This window comes from Heliangelus exortis, chromosome 24 (genome assembly GCF_036169615.1).
Source record: "Heliangelus exortis chromosome 24, bHelExo1.hap1, whole genome shotgun sequence".
NCBI classification, from domain to species: Eukaryota; Metazoa; Chordata; class Aves; order Apodiformes; family Trochilidae; genus Heliangelus; species Heliangelus exortis.
Genome location: NC_092445.1, coordinates 2,532,217 through 2,550,786, shown reverse-complemented (window position 1 = coordinate 2,550,786; position 18,570 = coordinate 2,532,217). Strand labels below are relative to the sequence as shown.

The following is an 18,570-nucleotide window of genomic DNA, read 5'->3' as shown; positions in this document are numbered from 1 at the left end:
CGGAGCACCAGGGGATGGGGGAGGGTCCCCGGGGTGTCACCGGCTCCCCCCGGGGGACATTGACACCCACCTCGAGAGGGGGGGGGGGCAGCAGTGGGAAACCCCCCCACCCCCGCTGTTATACCACGCCCTCACTTTGTACCAAAATTCACTTTTTTCGCTGCAATTCCCACCTCAGGTGTCCCCCCCGCCCCTCCCCAAATTCAGGGCAGTGGAGGAAGAGGAGGAGGGGGGGGGTGTCAGCATTTTTACACCACTTCCCCCCCCCCCCCCAGGCACAGCCAGGAGGTGCCACCCCCAAAGAGAAGCAAGAAAAGCAGTGGGCGCCCCTCACGAGATCGGGGTTTTTAGTGGGTTTTCTTTTTTTTTTTTTTTTTTTTTTTTTTTTTTTTTTTTTAATTATTAAAAAAGTGCCTATGAAAAATTCCTTCCTAAATAACACAAAAAGAGCAGGCAGGGGCTGGGGGGGGGGGTTCACACCAGCCAGGGCAGCACCAGCACTGTGCACATCAGCTGTGAGGGGGGGGAGCAGACAAAGGGGGGGGGGGGGCTGCTTTGATCAGGTGGGTGTTTGATTTTTTTATTTCCCTTTTTTTTTTTTTTTTTTGGCATTTTGCCTTTTTTATCCCCTCCCCATTTCAGGGTGCTTTTCTCTTTTTTTTTTTTTTTTCTTTTGGTGTGTGTTTTCTTTTCTTTTTTACACTTCACAGAGCTGTACAGAAGTTGCCAAACCCTGGGGGGGGGGCACACACACCCAAAGGGGGCTGAGAGGGAGAGGAGGGGGGGTGGGGAAGAGAGGACCCCAAAGCCCCCCCCCCCCAGCACCCACAGCCACACCCTGAGCTCATCACCACCCCCCCAAAAATCTGCTGCCCCCCACTTTCCCCCAGCCCCCCTCCCCACTCAGAAGCTGTGTGATTAATTTCTTTCCTTTTTTTTTTCTTTTCTTTTTAATTTTTTTGTGGGTTTTGTTTTGCTTTTTTGTTTAAAACTCCTTTTTTTTTTTTTTTTTCTTTTTCCTTTTTAATACAAATTCGGATCTTTGGGTGTGTACTGCCAAAAAAAAAAAACAAACCAACCAAAAAAACCAAAAAAAAAAAAAAAACCAAAACCAAAACCCGCCTCGTTCTTCTTCTTAATAATAATAAAAATAAAACTCAAATCATTGTCATTAAAAAAAGGCAACGGAAACCCAAGGAACCCATGCGGAAGTTGCACACCACAAAACCACAGCAGATGTACAGAATGCAATATACAAGACACGATTTATAATAAAACATTATATACAATAAATAGGTTATTGTTACTTTTTTTTTCCTTTTCTTTTTTTTTTTTTTTTTTTTCTTTTCTCACTCAATCTGTAAATAAATTTTTCTCAGTGCATACTGGTGGGTTTTTGCTCTTCTCTCCTGCATATTCCCCTCTCAGTCACTTTAGATCTCAGTCTTTTTTTTTTTTTTTTTTTTGATCCTCCCTCCGGTGCGTGGCTCTCTCTTCATTTTATTTTTTTTAAACGATTTTTCGGCTTTTTAAAATTTTTTTTCTTTTTTTTTTTTTTTTTTTCCCCTTAAACATATTTTTTTCTCTTTTTTTTTTCTTTCTTTTTTTTTTTTTTTTTTTTTTTAACTTCTTTTCTTCAAAAGTATTTACAATTGCTGGTTTTGTGCAGAAAACGAAAATTAATAAAATAAAAAATAAAAATTAAAGAGTCCCTCTGCTTCTGGCCGGGAGGGGGAGGGATGGGAATGGGAGGGGGGGGGGAGGAGGAGAGAGAACGCGGCGCCGGCGCCACGGCCGAGGCGGGGGCCGGGGGGCGAAGCGGGGGGCGGTGGGGCCGGGGTACCCCGCGGGGGGCAGCCCCCTCCTCTCCTCTCTGCTCCGGGATGGGTGGGGGGCGCGGGGCCGAGGGTGCTGTGGCTGGCGGGAGTGCTGCGGGGGGAGAGGGGAGAAAGGGGTGAGTGTCCCACCAGCGCGGCCCGAGGGGTCGTCTGGCACCCACCCCCCCACCCATGGGGCTGGGGTCTTGCCCACCCCCCCCCACACACGTCCAGGGGACTGAAGCACCCCCCACCCCCGCAGTTCTGGCACACCCAGGGGCCAACACCCACCACCTTGGTGTCCCGAACCCACCAACCCCAAATCCAGCACCCACCCCTCTGGTGTCCAGCCCAGAACCCACCACCCCAAATACCAGCATCCCACCAGCCCCAAATCCAGCACCCACCACCCCAAAGACCACCACCTTGGTGTCCAGAACCCACCACCCCAATGATCAGCATCCCACCATCCCAGGGGCCAGCCCCCACCTCCCTATAATCCAGCCCCAATCTCCCTATAATCCAGCACCCACCTCCCTATAATCCAGCCCCAATCTCCCTATAACCCAGCCCCCACCTCCCTATAATCCAGCCCCCACCACCCCAAAGACCAGAATCCCATCACCCCAGGGTCCAGCACCCACCACCCCAATATCCACCACCCTAAAATCCACCACCTATCACCCATTTGGTACTTCCAGCCCAAAAGGGGCAGGGGGCACCCACTGGGTGACTCTCCCTGGCTGCATTTGGGTCATAAACCTCACTGGCAAGCACGGAGCACCCAGCACCACCCCCCCAGCCCCACATCACCCCCCCCCCAGGGGCAGCGCCAGGGCTCGGGGTGGCACTTACCGGGTGACGGTGGCATCTCCAAGAAACTGCCAGAGCCTGGGGGGTGGGATCGCCTCTCCCAAACATCTCCCATCGGTGTCCATCCAGCAAGAAAAAACACCCCCGGCCAGCGAGCGGATGGAGCAGGGGGGGAGAAAACCGAAGACCACCCCCCCGCAGCCCCTCCCGGGGTGGCTCCCGGCCGGGCTGCGGGCAGGGGGCACCCGACTGCTCACCCCTCCTGCCTGTGCCCCCCCCCCCAACCTGTCTGCACCCCTGCCCTGGGCTCGGGGCGGGCCGGGGGGTGGGGGCAGCGCTGTCTGTCCGTCCGTCCGTCCGATTGTCCTGCTGCGGGGCGGGAGGGGGGCGGCAGTCCGGAAAGCAGAGCCAGGCGGTGAGCAGGAGGAGCGGGGAAAAAAACCGGGGGGTGGTGGTGGTGGTTTTTTTTTTTTCTCTCTTCGTCCATTATTATTCTTTTTTTTTTTTTTCCTCGCGTTTCGCTTATTTTTCAGCTTTTTTAAACTTTTTTCTTTCCTTTTTTTTTTCTTTTTTTTCCTTTTTTTTTTTTCTTTTCTTTTTTTTTTTTTTTTTTTTTTCTTAGAAAACAAACAAACGGTTCCAATCCCAGTTAAATACAGAACTTGAAAAGTGTTCCAGAAAAAAAGTGCTGGCTAAATTACCTCTGAAAAAGAAACACAACACGGAGGGAGGGGATGGACACACACACACACAAGAGTGAGAAAAAAACAGGGGGTGTCACTCCCACCACCACCTCCCTCACCCCGAGGGGTGTCCGCCACCTACCCTGTAACAAAACCTCGTTGTCCGGTTGGCACGTCAGCAGACACTACAATGAGGTGACCGTAAAAGTGTCCTCGGGGTGTTGTTGCTCTACCATGGGTCCCAAAAACCCGCTCTTCTGGGTGGGGGCCATGACGGGGTGCCCTTGGGGTGCAAAACTGGGGTACCTGTAGTTGTCCTGCAGCTGCAGCATTGAGTCTCTCGGTACGGGGGAGATGTTCAAGTCATTGATCAAGGGACAAGCGTAGGGACCTCGGTGATGTGCCCGGGACATCTCCAAGGGTTCCTTCTCACCCTTGGAGGGGTGGGTGCCGCTCGGGCTGCTCAAGTGAGGGTTGAGACACGGGGGGTCCGTCCTCCCCATGAAGTCTACCAGCATCCCGGCCCCCCCTTTGCCGTCGTACGAAGGGCTCCGGGTGCTGGCGTTGGGGGAATACCAGTACGGGGGGTTTTTGCAACTGGGGGAGTCGTAGTGAGGTTGAGGCATGGGGAGATCGCGGCAGGGCAGGTGGGGGGCGTGTGGCAGGGCCCCCCCCTGCATGCTGTGTTTGAGCGAGTCGCAGGCGGGCAGCTTACGGATATCCCCCGCCCGCAGGTCCTCCTTGAAGGCCAAGGTTGGGGAGCAGTTGGGCGAGAAGGCTTTCTGCAAGCCGGCCTCGAAGACAGTCTGCTGGCCGGGGGCTGCCAGCTGGTGGGGGAGGGCAGGGAAGTGCTTGCTCTCCAAATCCGGCTGCCCCAACCCGGGGGAGTCACTCTGAAACCCCTGGACGAAAGTCCCGTCCGAGGGGGTGGAAGGGTTCATGGAATAGGGGCCGGCGTAGTCGCAGGGGTCCCGCTCGCCCACCCCGAAGCCCCGGGACTGGGAGGGCAGGGGGGACATGCTGCTGTCCCCGCTGTAGTAGTCCAAGCCCAGGTCTGTGCTCTCCTGGAAGAGGGGGTTGACCGCCTGCGACTTGGTGGGGAACTTGGCCTTGCCCGTCCCCCTCTCCTTCTTGGAGGCACAAGCCCCCCGGGAACCTCGGGGCTGCCGGGGTCCTGTGCTCCTCTTGGAGGGGTAGACGGAGGAAGAGGAGGAAGAGGAGGAGAAGTTCAGATGGGAGGTGTCGAACATGTCCACCTTCTTCCGTCGGCCTCGACCCGGCTTGGAGTTGCTCTGGAAGAGGACGCTCTGGTTCCAGTTGTAGCCCGGGGCGGAGGACGCCTCGTTCCAGTCCATCATCAGCTTCTCCAGGCTGGAGAGACTGGACTGGCCCTCACTGGAGGAGGCTTCGCTGTTGGCACGCCGGTAACCGGCCGGCTGGTTGAACTGGGTGCTGTCGGAGGAGGATTCGGAGAAGGTCTCCGAGACCGTCTGCTGCTTGGCTTTCTGCGGGGTGTAGTTGGAGATATCCAGGATGACATTGGGCTCGTTGAGGTGACACTCAAAGCCCGGGTTGTAGAGCTGGCTGAAGGCCTCCGAGCTCCAATCCAACCCACCGTAACCTTGCCGGAAAGCCCACGGCGCGGCGCTGGGGAACTGCCGGCAATTTTCGGGCGAGGGTTGGAAAGAAGCCGACCCCTTGGGCACCATGTAGCCGCCGGGCGAGACGGTGCTGGCCCGGCTGTCACAACGCAGGGGGGTGTGGGCCGCGCTGGAGAACTGTCCCCCTTGCTCGGCGCTGTTGAAGAAGGCGGCTTTGCCCAAGGGCAAGCTGGGCCCGGCCGTCGGCGGGGCGTAGCCGGCGCTGTGGGCACTGCTGGGGGAGGACGGGAGGCTGCTGCCACTGCCGTAGGCAAAGCTGCAGTCCTTGCTGTTGGGACAATCCTGCGCCGACGGATACTGCTTCCCCGGCGGGAAGACGCTGGCGGGTGCCACGCTCTGCCCGGCGCCGTAGTTGCCGTAGGGCGAGAAGCCGGGGGTGCCGCTGGCCGCCGGGTGAGCGGTGGGCGAGCGGGAGACGGCGGAAGGCGGCGCCAGCTTGGGAAAGGCCTCGGCACCCCGGCATTCCGATGACCCTTGGGACACGCCGTAGCCGGTGGCAGCGGTACGGCCGGGCGGGAAGGCCGTCCGACCCTGCATGGCTGCGTGGAAAGCGGCTTCGGCGCCGGGGGTGGCGGCCGCCACCTTGCCGCCCCGGGCCGGGTAGGTGGCCATGCCCCGTTGTCCCGGCAAGGCGGCCGGGGGAGCGGTGTAAGCGGCCGCCGATTTGCGGGATTCGGAGCGGGAGGCTGAAAGGGCGAAGTCCAAGAGGTCGGAGGAATCATCCGAGTCCAGCAAGGAGCGGAAATACCCGGTGAAGAGGCTGTGCCTCTCCGGGCCGGCCTCCGCCTGCGAGGACGCCGCGCTCCCCCCGTAGAAGCCGGCCCGGCCGGAGGAGCCCGACTCCAGCCCGGCGGCGTGGAACGGCCTGGCCTCAGCCCCTTGGTAGCCACCGTTGCGACCGGCCTGGCCACCGGGGTGGCCATGATGGGGGGCCCAAGGGCTGCCCTTCTCTCCCCCGGCCCACTCGGCGGGACCGTCGCCGAAGCTCTGCCCGGGGTTGGGTTCGGGGAACAGGGCTCCGTTTTTGCGTGCCCGTCGTTTCCGTTTGGGTTTGCCCACGGGATCGGGCTCCGGGCGGCCCCGCTTGCGCGGGTGCACGGCGTCGGCGTGGAGGGCGGCAGCGGGGGCTTTCTTCTTCTTCCCGATGCCCTCAAAGAAATCACTGAAGGAACAGCGGGCAGCACGGGCGGCGTGGCCACCCCCGCGCCCACCGAACCCCCCCGCCTTGCCGCCGCGCCGGCGGAAGCCCTGGACGCGGTGCAGGAAGTGGGAGATGCTCTGGGTGTCCGGGGCTTGGTGGATGGACTCGGGCTCACTGGGGGTCCAGCAGCGGGGCGGTGAGCAGCGCCCCGAGCACTGGCTCTGCCTGTTGAGGAAAGCCAACTTGGCCAACACGTCCGAGTAGTCGGCCTTGCTGTCGTTGGTGTCGGCGATATAAGAGGGTTGGGGGGAAGCCAGCTTCTGCTTCCTCCTCCTCCTCTTCTTCACCTCCGGGACGGGTTCCTTAGGCTTAGCTTGGCCCAGCAGCAGATTCTTGGGGGGCCTGCCCCGCTTGCGCTTCAAGATGATGGGCATCTCGCCGGGGGGGAAGACCACCACCACGTTGCGCCCGTTGTTCTTCATCTTGAGCAGCGGCGTGGGCTCCATGGAGCTGCTGGTTGCCAGCTCCTTGCCTTCCAGGTTGAGGTTGCTGCTGAGCGATGACACCTTGTAGGTGGTCTTGTTCCTCCTCCCCAGAGACACGGGGATCTTGGCCATCTTCACTACCATCTTCCTCACCCCCCGGCACTTGCTCTTCTTCCCTGTGGCGGGAGCCTTGGGCACCTCATCGGGGTCCATGGCGGTGGGAGGCGGCAGCGGGGGGGTCAGCAGTGGGGTGCTGGGTTCCTCGGGCCCAGGGGGCACCTCAGCAGGTAGGGCGAGCGGGGACAGGACGCGGCTCTCGGAGGGGATGTCCGCCCGGCGCCCTCTCCCTGCCCTCCTCCTGCGGCACAGCATCTTTGGCTTGTCTGTCCGGCGCAGGGCGTACTTGCGGTGATCCTCTCCGCACCGCCCGGCCCCCCGGCCCCCGCAGGGACCCCGTTTCACCACGCTGCTCAGGGGACACCCCCCCAACCGGGGCTGCAGCCCATGGGGCCGCATCGGATCCCCAGCACCCGGTTGGGCTTCCAGCAGCTCTGACACGGGGCCCAGCGGCTGCGGCTCCAGCAGGGAGGGCTCGGCAGGCAGCAGAGGGGCTCGAGCGTCCAGCAGCGGCGGCTCCAGTGCCCCGGGAAGCGGCTCCAACGTCTGCAGCCCCAGCGGCTCCGCCAGCGGCTCCAGAGACTGCAGCTCCAGCGACTCGGACAAAGGTTCCAGCGACTGCAGTTCCAGCGATTCCGAGAGCGGCTCCAATGACTGCAAGCCCAAAGGCTCCAGGTTTTGGAGTTCCAACGATTCCGGCAGCGGCTCCAGGCTCTGTGAATCGAGCAGCTGGGGTTGAGACTCGAGGGACTGGGAATCCAGCAACCGGGATTGGGAGTCCAGCTCTTGGGCTGGCAGCAACTGGGGCTGCGGCTCCATCGCTTGCGACTCCAGCAGCTGCGTCCCCGGGCACGCCAGGGAGGCCAATTCGTTCAGGATGTCCGCCTCGGCCAGGTCCGAGTAATCACCGGTGTCAGGTTGGGAGCACCCAGCTTCCTCTGCCGGCGCTTTGGAGACCCCCCCGCCGTGTCCTGGGGGTTGCGGGGTGCTCCCCCCACCCCCCTCAGCTTCTCCATCGCGAGCCGGGGGCCGGGGGTGCCGCGGCGGCTCGGTTTTGCAGTGCACCCCCCGTTCCTCGGGGCTGCGGATGCTGTTGGCCAAGGAGGGCGAGGAGAAGAAGCTGTACTGGAGGTCGCGGTCGGCGGGGAGGAGGCGGTTGTCCTCGTGGCCACCGCCACCGCCCCTGCCACCCCCACGGAGGCTGCCGCAGTCCAGGTGCACCCCGCTGCTCTTGAGGTCCTCGGAGAGGCGGTTGAGGTCCTTCATGATGTCGATGAGCTGCACCACGGGGTGGAGGTTGATGTGCCCGTTGCCGCACTTGCTCCGCAGCAAGGCGAGGATGCCGTCGACGTTGCAGCGGCCCGAGGCCAGCGTCGCGTCGGGGAAGGTTTTGGGCGCCCGATCGCGGGCGGCTGCCTCCTCCGCGCTACCCCCCAGGATCCGGGGCTCGCCGGCACAGCCCAACAACTCTTCCGCCGCTTTGGTGCCCCCGTGCACGCTCTGGCACCGGTCAGCCGGGTCGCCGTGCAGCAGCGAACCTGCCTGGTGCTCCCGGCCGAGCGCGGGGCAGGAGCCCTCGGGGAAGCTCAGCACGCTGCAGGATAAGGCCTTTTCCGCCGGGCAAGCCGGGGGCCGCTGCGCCGGGTGACCCGGAGGGTAGAACTTGGGCTCTCGGACGTAGTCGGGTGAGCCACGCACAACGCTGGTCGTTACCACTGGGCCCGGGGGCTTCACGCGCATCCTGACCTCCTCCTCCCCCGCGTGCCGCTTGGCCGAGCAGTTGCTGACATGGGGGTCGGGGAAGGTGGGACCGGGACCTGCGTGGGGGCAGAGAAGGGGACAGTGAGGTGGTGAGGACGCTGCTGGTGGAAGCAGCCAAGAGTGCCTGCTCCATCCCTGCTGCAGCTGAGCTCGTCCTGCTCCATCCCTGCTCTCCCCCTTTGCTTCCTGCTCATCCCTGCTCCAACCCTACTCCATCCCTGCTCCATCCTCAGGAATCTGCCCCCACCACCTCCAGCCACCCCAGCCAGGGGAAGGACAAAGGGTCCAGGGGGGGAGCTGGATGCTCATCCTGCTCCACCCCTGCTCTCCCCCTTTGCTTCCTGCTCATCCCTGCTCCAACCCTACTCCATCCCTGCTCCATCCCCAGGAATCTGCCCCCACCACCTCCAGCCACCCCAGCCAGGGGAAGGACAAAGGGTCCAGGGGGTACCTGGATGCCCTCCCCATGGAAGGAGCACCTACGCAGCCCCTGCAGTAGAGTCACCTCCAAACGGGGTGGCTGTGCCCACTGAGGGGGGGGATTGGGCCAGGACTGGGGGGTCCAGAGGGCTGGGACTTACCCTCGGCTTTGCTGCTGCTCCTGCTATTGCACTTGAGCTCTCTGCAAGGGAAAGGGTGCAGAGGTCACGGGGGAAAGGGGGGGACCGGGGTGCCCACCACTCTTCTGGGCAGTGCCTCCAGAAGACATGGGGGTGGGGGGTGGGGGGGTGGGCATCACCCTGGCCTCAAGGCTGCAATCTGGGGGGAGGGGGGAGAAGAAAGTGGAGGGAAGGGGGGGGAGGCTGCCTCTGATCTGGGGGGGCAGAGAGGACAGGTTTACCCCCCCATAACCCCTTCACAGGAACTGGGTGCTGATGAGGGGGGGTCCAGAGGGGGGGTCGGGGGTCCTGCGCCCACGTGGCCGCTAGGTGTCCCCGGTGAGCCGCGCGCCCGCCACCGCCCCCCGCCCCCCCCGCCCCCTCCCACCGGACAGACCAGGGCGGGGGGGAACAGCACTAAGGTGGCTCTGCATGCTCTCCCCTCCTTCACCCCTTTTCCCACCCGTGGCACCCCACGCTCAGCTGCTGCTCCCCCCCGAGGTGACACCCCTCTCCCCCTGAGAACCTCCTGCCTCAGTTTCCCCTTGCTGCCAATCCGAGATCTGGAGCGGGGGGGGGGGGATGTACCCAGCACCCACTGCCTAGCCCCCCTCCCTCCCCCCCAGTTTTGCAGATCCCCCCCCATCCCCATTGCTGCTCTGCAGCCCCCTCCCCTCCCACCGGGGCAGGGACGGGCAGAGTAAGATTTGCTGCCTTCCCCCCACCCCCTCCCCGGGTTCACTCGCCGAAGCCCCCCCCGGGGTACCTGGGCCGGGGGTGTTTGCAGTGCAGGTTCACCGGGAAGGTGCTGCTGTCGCCGTCGCTGCCGGGCTGGCGGGGGCCGGGGCCCTGGCTGTGGGGGCACCGCTCGGCTGCCGGGGGGCTGGCACCGTTCTCCAGTGCGAGGGGCTGGCAGGCGACCGAGCTCCCATCTGCTCGAGCAAGCACAGAGACACAGACATCCCCCCCGCCCCAAAACACGCCTTGTCAGCCCAACAGCCCCCTGGGCTGGGTGGTCCCCCACCCCCTTCACACCTCCCCCCTCAAAGCCACAGCCCACGGGAACCCACGCTATCCCCTCTGCCCCACAGGATGGGGCCTGTCACAGGGTGCCTGGGCAGAGGATATTTTGGGGCAGGACACCCCTTTTTGTCCCCAAAGGAACACCCAGATGAGGCCAGGCAACCCCCAGCCAGACTATGGGCAGGTGTGTGTGTCCACATGTGTCAAACCCACACGGATGCGCGTGTTGCACACGCGTGTTCGTGCTCACACGGATGCATGTGGGGGTCCAGGCACGCTCAGCAGCTGCCCATCCAGCACAGGGGTGCACAGTGCAGCCCCTCAACCCTTTGCAACTCCCTCCTCCCCCCGTGGCTGTTTTTTTCCACCCTCTGAAGCTGCCTTGGCTCCTGTTTGCTCCCCCCATCCCTGCTGGCTCCTTCCCTCAGCACACACACACACACACAGAGCCTCTCGGCGTGATCCAGGCTCTTCCCGGTGTCTGGATTAGCGTGACAACTTATCAACAAGGCAAGGAAAAAAGAATTCCAACCTGTCAGTCCATCCCCATCCCTCCCTCCCCGTCTCCTCGCCAGCCTTTGGGCCCAACGCTGGCAGGCGGGAGATGGGGGCACCTCTTCTACTGGGTGTAGAGTTACACCAAGGAGCAAAGGGGATGTGGAGCAGGAAAATATGTGCTAGAAAGACCGGTCTAGTCTCTGATCAAGCTGCTAAATTCGCCCGGAGAGCTGCTGGAAGGGAGGCGGGCAGGAAGGAAGCAAACGGGAGGTTTTCCAGAACAGCCCCTGGGAGCCCGGGTGCTGCTGTGCACGGCTCGACGGGGAGAACCGGGGTGTTAGGGGGTCCCCCAGCCTCTGTGCTTCCACCCCCCCCCCCCTGCATCCAGAGGTGTGGCTGTATAACCAAACCCTGTGGGATGGTCCCCAGCGGGGTGCCCAGCACCAAATGGGGTATCCCAGAGCCCTTCCAATCCCTGCACTGCTGTCCCCTCCATCCAGAGCTGCAGATACATCACTAAACCTTGCAGAGGGTCCCCAACGGGGTCGGGATTGGGGGATCGGGGGTCGTGGGGCCCCCAATCTCTGCACCAGTATGCGTGTCCTCCATCCAGAGGCACGGATGCCTCACCCTGTGGGGTGGTCCCCATTGGGGTGCAGGGCACCCACCAGCGTGCACCCAGAGCCTCTGAGGATGTCCCCCCCTTACCCCACAGTGGCCAACCTCAGCCTCCTGCCTTCTGTCCCCCCTCCCGCCCCCACCGAAGCCACATGTCCGGCGACAAAACAAGCGACACTCCCCACACCACGCCAGCTCCTCCCTCTCCATCCAGCCTCCCCCCACGCCGCAGACCACCTGCGCCCCCCACCCCGCAGGGAAAGGCAGCACCCACCATCCCTACCCCACCACCACACCGTGGGGTGCCGGAGCCCGATCCGGGACGGTGGGGAGGGGGCTGCGGGGGGACCCGATGCTCTCCCCACCGCCGTGCTCACTTTCACCTCCCCGCTCAGCCCCAGGCAGCCGCCACATGTTTCGCATTAGGCTCTCCGGACTTCGCCATTCCCGGCTTCCTTGCCAGGGGTAGGGCCTTTTTCCTTTTTTTTTTTTTTTTTTTTTTTCCTTTTTTAAAAATTTTTTTTTAATTTTTTTAGTGTTTTTTTTTTTTCCCCTCCTCGCTGGTTACAAAACATCAACCGAGACCACACAAGCGCGGAGGGACAGAGGGAAGGAGGAGAGATAGATGGGCGCCGAGGAGTGAGAGGGGGGGAAAGGCAGTGTGACTCGGGGGGGGGGAGGGAGGTGGGTGGGTTAAAGAGGGGAAGGGTGGGGGGGGGAACCGGGCGAGATTGCAGTCACCTCCGCTTCCCACCTCCTGACCCCGCAGCCCTGCAAAGATAACAGCCCCCGAAGACTGCTGACTCGCCTCGCAGAAATCCAATATCCTCGCCTGGTGAACTAATCGACTACCTGGGCTCGCCACCTCCCCTGCCCGGCCTTAATCCTGCTGCTGCAAAGCTTTAATTAGTTTAACGGTTTCAGGCTTGACAGAGCGGCTGCCACCCCCCCCCTCCTCCCCTTCCCCTTTTTTTCCCCATCCCCCTCCCCATCCTCCACCCCCGGCCAGGCTTAGGGGGTGCCATGAGGTGGCACTACGAGGTTGCGGGGGGATGTGTTTTGTGTGGCCCCCTCCAGCTCACCCCTCAGGTCTCCTGAGCCTGCTGGCGCCCTGCCTCGACCCCCCCAGTGCTGCTGGAGGAGATTGGAGGGGGGGGGGGGGCATGGCAGGACTGGCTTGGCACCGGCGTGGCGGCAGCTTGACGGCCCCGCAAGACACGGCCATGGTTTGGTGCCCGGCTCCGAGGCCACCCAGACGTCAGGGTGGGGCCGGAGATGCCACCACCGGGAGACAGGCGGGCGGCGGGGACACAGCAGCCACACAGATGGGGACATGGCACCTCCCACCCCGCCCGGGGCACCGCGCCGGGGATTGGGGGGTGGGGGGTCCTGCCCATCGCCCCCACCGCCTCCCTGGGTATTGGAACACCCCCCCCCGGTTGGTGGCTGAGGGTCTCCGGACACCCCCCTCGCCCATGTGCACAGCTGGCTCGTGCGTGGGTGCACACACACAACTGGGGGGCTGCAGGGGTGCCCCCCACTTTCCCTTGCACCCACCGCCCTATGGCACCATAGGTCCACTCCGTGGGTCCCACTCCGTGTCCCTTGCACACGCATATGTGAGGACACGGTGGGGTTTGTCCTTCCTTGCACACTCACATCTGAGGGGCAGTGGGGGCTCCTTCTCTTGCACACACATGTGGGGGGCATAGCGGTGGTGTAGCCCCCTGGCACACACACCTGGGAAAACGGTGGGGTTTGTCCCTCCTTGCACACACACATCCGGGGGGCACAACCGGGGTGCAGCCCCCTTGCACGCGCACACACACACACACACACACACACACACACACGCTCCTGAGACATCGGGGAGCTGCCCCCCTTGTACACCCCCCTAATGCTGTCCTCTCTGCGCCCTCTTTCTTGCAGGCTCCCACACCCCCTCTGCTCGCTGACACACACACACCCGGCCCCCCCACCCCATAAGCCCCCCCGGAGCCCGTCCTGCGCTTGCTGACACCAATGGAAAATCCCCTCCAGTGACAGCTTCCTGGCAGGCGCTTTCCGAGGGTTTCCGTGTTCCCCAGCCAGCCCCCAGCCCGGGCCATCTCCTCCCTAACGCCACGCGGGGGGTCGGCCCGGAGGACCCCCCCTCACCTCTGACACCCCGACCTCCACATCCCCCTCTCGGCACCGCAGCCCCCACCCCAACACGGGTCCTGCTCCCACCTCTTCCTCCCTGCACCTCATCACCCTGCCTGCACCCCATGCATTGGGCTTCACCCACCACTATCCCCCACCCCCCACCCCCCAGCACCTCCCGGAGCACCCACCCACCTCAGGGCCCCACCACCCCGTGGTGCCACCGATGCTGAGGTTAGGGGCGGGGGGGTGTCCAAAGGGGTGGGCACAGAGGGGTCCTGGGGCACCAGGTGCTTGTGGGCAGGGGTGGGGGGTGCTGGCACCCTCTTTTGGTGGTCACCCCATGTCTGCTGCTAATTGAGCCCACCCACAACTGCATCCCCCAACCAACCCCCCCACCCCCCAGTAATTAAAAGATGGAGCAGATGGCGCCTGGGTTTCATCTTAGGTAATGGGTCCAGAAGAGCTGTTTGGCCACCAATTCCCTTTGTGGGGCCAGCACTGGCCAGAGCAGAGGTTTTTGGGGGTTCTCCCCTCCAAGGAGAGAGCTGATGGGGGACTATGCCCCTCCCCAACGTGGTGCTGGGAAGCAGTGCTGCTGCAGGAAGAGATGGTGCTGCCAGGAAGGGCTTGGCTGGCACCACAGAGATTATGGTCCTGAGGGAGAGCTGGGGCTGGCAGCCACCATCTCATGGCACCCCTGGGTGACAGATCCCCAGTGCAGGCCCTGGCACCCAGCCTGGCACCAGGGAGGGGGCTCAGGGACCTCTGGGGGTGCCTGCAGGTCTTGGCATCCCCCCAACCACCCAGTGCTGCAGCAAAGCAGAGGGGGGAAACTCATCACCAAACCAGCTCCAAAATCCTGGCTGGCCCTAGAAGTGGGGACCCTGGGGACACGGATGCCCCAGTGCTGCCAGGGACGAAGCTGCATCAGGGGACACAGCTTTTCTCACAGGCCTGGCCCCAGCTGTGCTGCTGCCACCAGAGTCTCCTGCAGCAAAGCCCCAGCCTAGCTCCAAGCCTGCTGGTCCCAGAGCTGGTGGGACTCTTGATGGGTTCAGTCCTGAGCCCTGAAATGTGACACAGTGCCCTTGGGGTAGGCAGTGATGGGGACATCCCCTGCAAGATCCATCTTTCCCCCCTACAACCATCTCATCTCCCCACAAGACCCACCTCCCCTGACACAACCATCTCCTTCACAAGCCCCATCTGCCCTGCAAGGACCATCTCCACCACAAAACCCATCTCCCCTGATACAACCATCTCCTCCCCAAGACCCATCTCGCCTGCATGACCCTTTCCCCCTTCATTCACCCCTCTGCAAGGAACCATTTCCCCGTGCAAGGACCCCTCTCCCCCCCACCACAGCTCCTCAGGGGACACAAACCCCACACTCCTCTCCGTGCCCAACCCCCCCCAAGTGGCACCAACCCCCCTCTACCACCCCAGGCGGGCTGTGCCCCTTTTCCTTGGGGGGGTGGGAGGGGGTGGGTGGGCAGGAGGTGGCAGTGGAGGACCCGGGGGGAGGTGGGACCACGAAACCTCTCGACAGATGGACAGCAGCGACAGTGGCACCTCGGCCGGCTGGAGCCCAGCGAGCAGGGAAAGGGGCTAAATTTAGCTTCTTCCCTCGGTGCCAGCTTTGTTCCCCCGCCCCGCCGAGCAGGAGGCCAGCAGCCAGCCTGGCCCCCTCCCCTGCCCTCTCCCTGCTGGGGTGGAGGACAGGGGACACCCCAGCACCCATCCCTGGGTTGGGGTGCTTGAGGATCCTCAGGGTGTTGGGGTGCTTTTTGCACCCACGTCTTGATGCGAGGGCATCGTGGGGTGCTTTGCCCCAGCGTGGCTCCCCAAAACACCCTCACCCCCCCCCCCCCCCAGAAGCATCAGGGGGCCTGAGGCTGCGCAGATGGCCGTGCCACCACCCCCCCTCTGGGCTCCCTGTTATAGCCACAGCGTGAGTCACAGCCCCGGTGTGTCCCTGCCCAACGCCGGCCACTTCGGGTCACCTAACACCCACTGCCACCCGAGCAGGGCGGAAGGGGGGGGGTGTCCCTCCCCTGCCCACATCACCCCTCACCCGCAGCCTGTGGCACCCGGGGTGTCTCCGCGACCCCCAGACACCCTTCTGGGGGACCCCGGGGGGGGGTTAGAGGGGTGATGGTGGCTGCGAGGCAGCGGTGAGGGGCGGGTTAACACCGAGCAGGGCCGGGATCCTGCGGGGCCAGTAACATTTGGAAGGCGCCAGATGGACGCGTGCCCGTGCCGAAGGCTCCCTCCCAGCAGCCATCACCCCCCCCGGCACTCAGCCTGGGGGGCTGCAGCAAAGAGGCGCCCACCGGCATGGGGGATGCCAACCCTGCGCCCACCGAGGAGTATGGGCCCCCCAGCACCTCCCCACACCCTCCCCCCCGCCCCTTCCCCATCGCTGCCCCTCTGGTTCGCTGCCCCCCCCCTGCAAGGAGGGTGGGGTCCGGGGAGCCCGTGGCATCACCCCTGGGGTGCTGACACCTCGGGGGGTCCAGGAAGGGTCCGGGCAGGGGGAAAGCAGCCTGTTGCCTCCCTTGGCCAATTTTAGAAACTGGCTAGACAAGAAAAGCAGAATGGGCCGGGCAGGATTTATGGCCGGGTTGGTGTCAGGGTGGTTTTTGCCTTTTTTTTTTTTTTTTTTTTTTTTTTTTTTTTTTTTTTTTTTTTTTTTGTGGGAGGCACACACGAGTTGAGCGGAAACTCCTGGCTGCGGATCCTGTTTCCTGGGAGATGCGGCGCGGTGCGGGGCCGGCTGGGGCCGAGCTAGGGTGTGGGAGCCAGTGGGGACACTGCCAGCGCTGGTGGGGAGGGGCAGGGGTGCAGGGAAGCCGAGGGGGGTGGTGGGGGAAGACCCTACGAGACTGGGGGGAGGGGAGCACCCATAGGGGAGGATTGTGCACACATGGGTGCACCCAGGCAGGCAAGCTGGGGTGCAGGTGTGTGCACACACCTACCCGGGTGCAGGTGCACACGCGGGTGCGGAACACGCACGGTGAGTGCACACCCCCTTGGGGAGGTTACAACGCACCCACAAGCCCAACCGTGTGTCCCCACGCACCCCTGCACCCCCGGCCACGCGCCCAGGCAGCTCCCGTAGAGGGATCCGGCAGCGGGACCATGAGTACGCACGGGGAAACTGAGGCAAGGAGGGGGGGCGGCCGTGCTGGGGTGGGGCGCGAATGGAAAGAGGGAGCTGCAGCCAAGTCTCCCAGAGGACCCAGGAGTCCTGCGTCCCCCCAGCCCCCTGCTCCCCCCCACCCAGCTGCCCTCCCGGCTCCGGTTACAGCCGCCTTGGGCCCTGCTGTGGCACGCCGCGTGTGCCGGGGGGGGGAATCCTTTGGGGATGGGGAGAGATCAGGGCACCCAGTTCCCCCCAGCATCCCTAACCCTGCCACTGCTGGCCTCAGACACACCTATGGATACACCGATTATTTTTCCACACCGCCCCCCCCTCACCCCCCCGACCTCGCCGGGGAGCTTTCCATTAAAATTGGAAGAACGCAACTCGGCGGCAGAGCCCCGGCGCGGCTCGTCCCCAGCCTGTCACTCACACATCACTTTGTAGATGCCCATAAATTGCTTCATTACCTCTTCTAATTGAGGAGAACGCAGCTGCTGGGGGGCGGTGACAGGGAGCCTTCCCTTTGAAGGGTGCCTCGCTCGCCAAAGACGGGCCCGGCAGAGCCACCGAGCTCCCCCCCGCCCCAAACATCCCAATAATAATAACAATAATAATAAATAATAATAGGAATAATAAGGATAATGACAGTATCCAAGGCAAAGCCCTAGGGCAAAGGGTAACGGGGCTCACGGGCGCTGGAGTTGGGTGTGGGAAGTCCCTGGAGAGCCCTGCGTCGCTGGGGAAACTGAGGCACGAGAGTGGTTGCGCCCCGCACCGGGGAGAGGGAGGGCATTCAACCCCCTGCGTCACCCCAGGACCCTGGAGGGGTGTCACAGGGGTGACGGGTTTTAGGGAACACCCCGAGGCTCGGGGCGGGGGGGGGCCGCAGCATCTCCCCCGTCCCCGCGGTGAGGATTTGGATCCAAAAGCTCCCACCCCGGTGCGGAGGGCCCCGACCTCTACCAGGGGGAAGCTGGGGAGGGTGGGGCGGGGGGTGTCTGTCACCCTCCCGGTGTCCTTGTCCCCTGCACCCCGTCCCCGTGCGGGCCCCCTGGCTTTGTCTGGCAGGCGGCGGGTGGCTGCGGCTGGGCTCGGTCCCCTCGCAGGATACTGCAGAAGGATTTACTGTATTGCAGCTTGTGCTGGCTGCAGCCCAGCGCACAATAGATTAGCTGTAGCCCAGGGCAGCACATTGCGGGGGGGTTTGGGGAGGGTTTGGGGGTGGTGGGAAGGAAGGTGGGATTCATTCGGCTGCAGCTCGCAGGGTGTTTGCTGCAGGAACCTGCGGGATCCAGCTGCTGGCTCCGGACGACCCCCCCCCTTTCCTCCTTATCAGTTTGTGTCCCCCCCTCCACCCCTGCGCCAAATTGGATGGCGTGGGTGTTTGCTTGGTGACACCTTGCTTGTCCCCTGTCCCCGTGCTGGGCGGGGCTGTGGTCCCCGAGGGTGCCTGGGTGCTGCCGGGCCCCCCCTTGGTGGGTGCGGTAGTACAAAGCCGGGCAGGGAGGGGGCAGGGAGCAGCACTGATTAATCGTGATTAATTCAGGTCCTGTACACCCCCCCCAGGGGCAGGGAGAGGTGCTGAGCCCCAGCCCCAGCCCCCAAGCAGGCTGTGCCACCCCCCCTGTGCCCACCCAGTGCGGGCACCCAGGCCTGGGGGACCCACACCGCCCATCCTGGGGGGGACTCAGGCAGGTGCCCGGCTCCTGCTGCTGCCCGTGAGGTGTTGGGTGCCCACGCAGGTGGTTTGGGGGTCCTTGGGGTGCACCCACCTCTCCTGGGTGCTGGGTGGGTGGGTGTCCTGCTGGCACAGGGATAGCACACTGGGAGATGCTGCTCAGGGGAGCGGGGAGACCGGCAGCCTCGTGGTGACACCTCTGGCTGTGTCACCAGCCAGTGGGTGCAAACCAGGGGACCCCGTTGGGGACAGCAGGCACCCCTGGGCACGGTGGGTGAAGGCGGGGGGGGGGACACACAGCCAGCCAGCCACCCGCCTGGATTTCGGGGAGAGGGGGGGGAGTTCGGAGCCCGCAGATCCCGGCTCCATCCTCCTCCGTGGGATGC

At 63.2% G+C, this 18,570-nt stretch overlaps 1 protein-coding gene across 7 annotated transcripts in view; it reads right to left on the bottom strand.

Moving 5' to 3' along the window:
• Positions 1-1,246: 1,246 nt before the first annotated feature.
• The window catches only part of AHDC1 (AT-hook DNA binding motif containing 1), a 53,231-nt gene continuing 35,907 nt past the window's right edge, over positions 1,247-18,570 (bottom strand). For all 7 annotated transcript variants that reach the window (XM_071767479.1, XM_071767485.1, XM_071767483.1 and 4 more), the window contains 5 exons: positions 9,844-10,009; positions 9,060-9,100; positions 3,456-8,534; positions 2,673-3,333; positions 1,247-1,929 (listed from right to left, as the gene is read on the bottom strand). In XM_071767479.1, the coding sequence (XP_071623580.1) occupies positions 3,499-8,534; positions 9,060-9,100; positions 9,844-10,009 (5,243 nt within the window). In that variant the 3' untranslated portion in view covers positions 1,247-1,929; positions 2,673-3,333; positions 3,456-3,498. The remainder of the gene's footprint in view (positions 1,930-2,672; positions 3,334-3,455; positions 8,535-9,059; positions 9,101-9,843; positions 10,010-18,570) is intronic.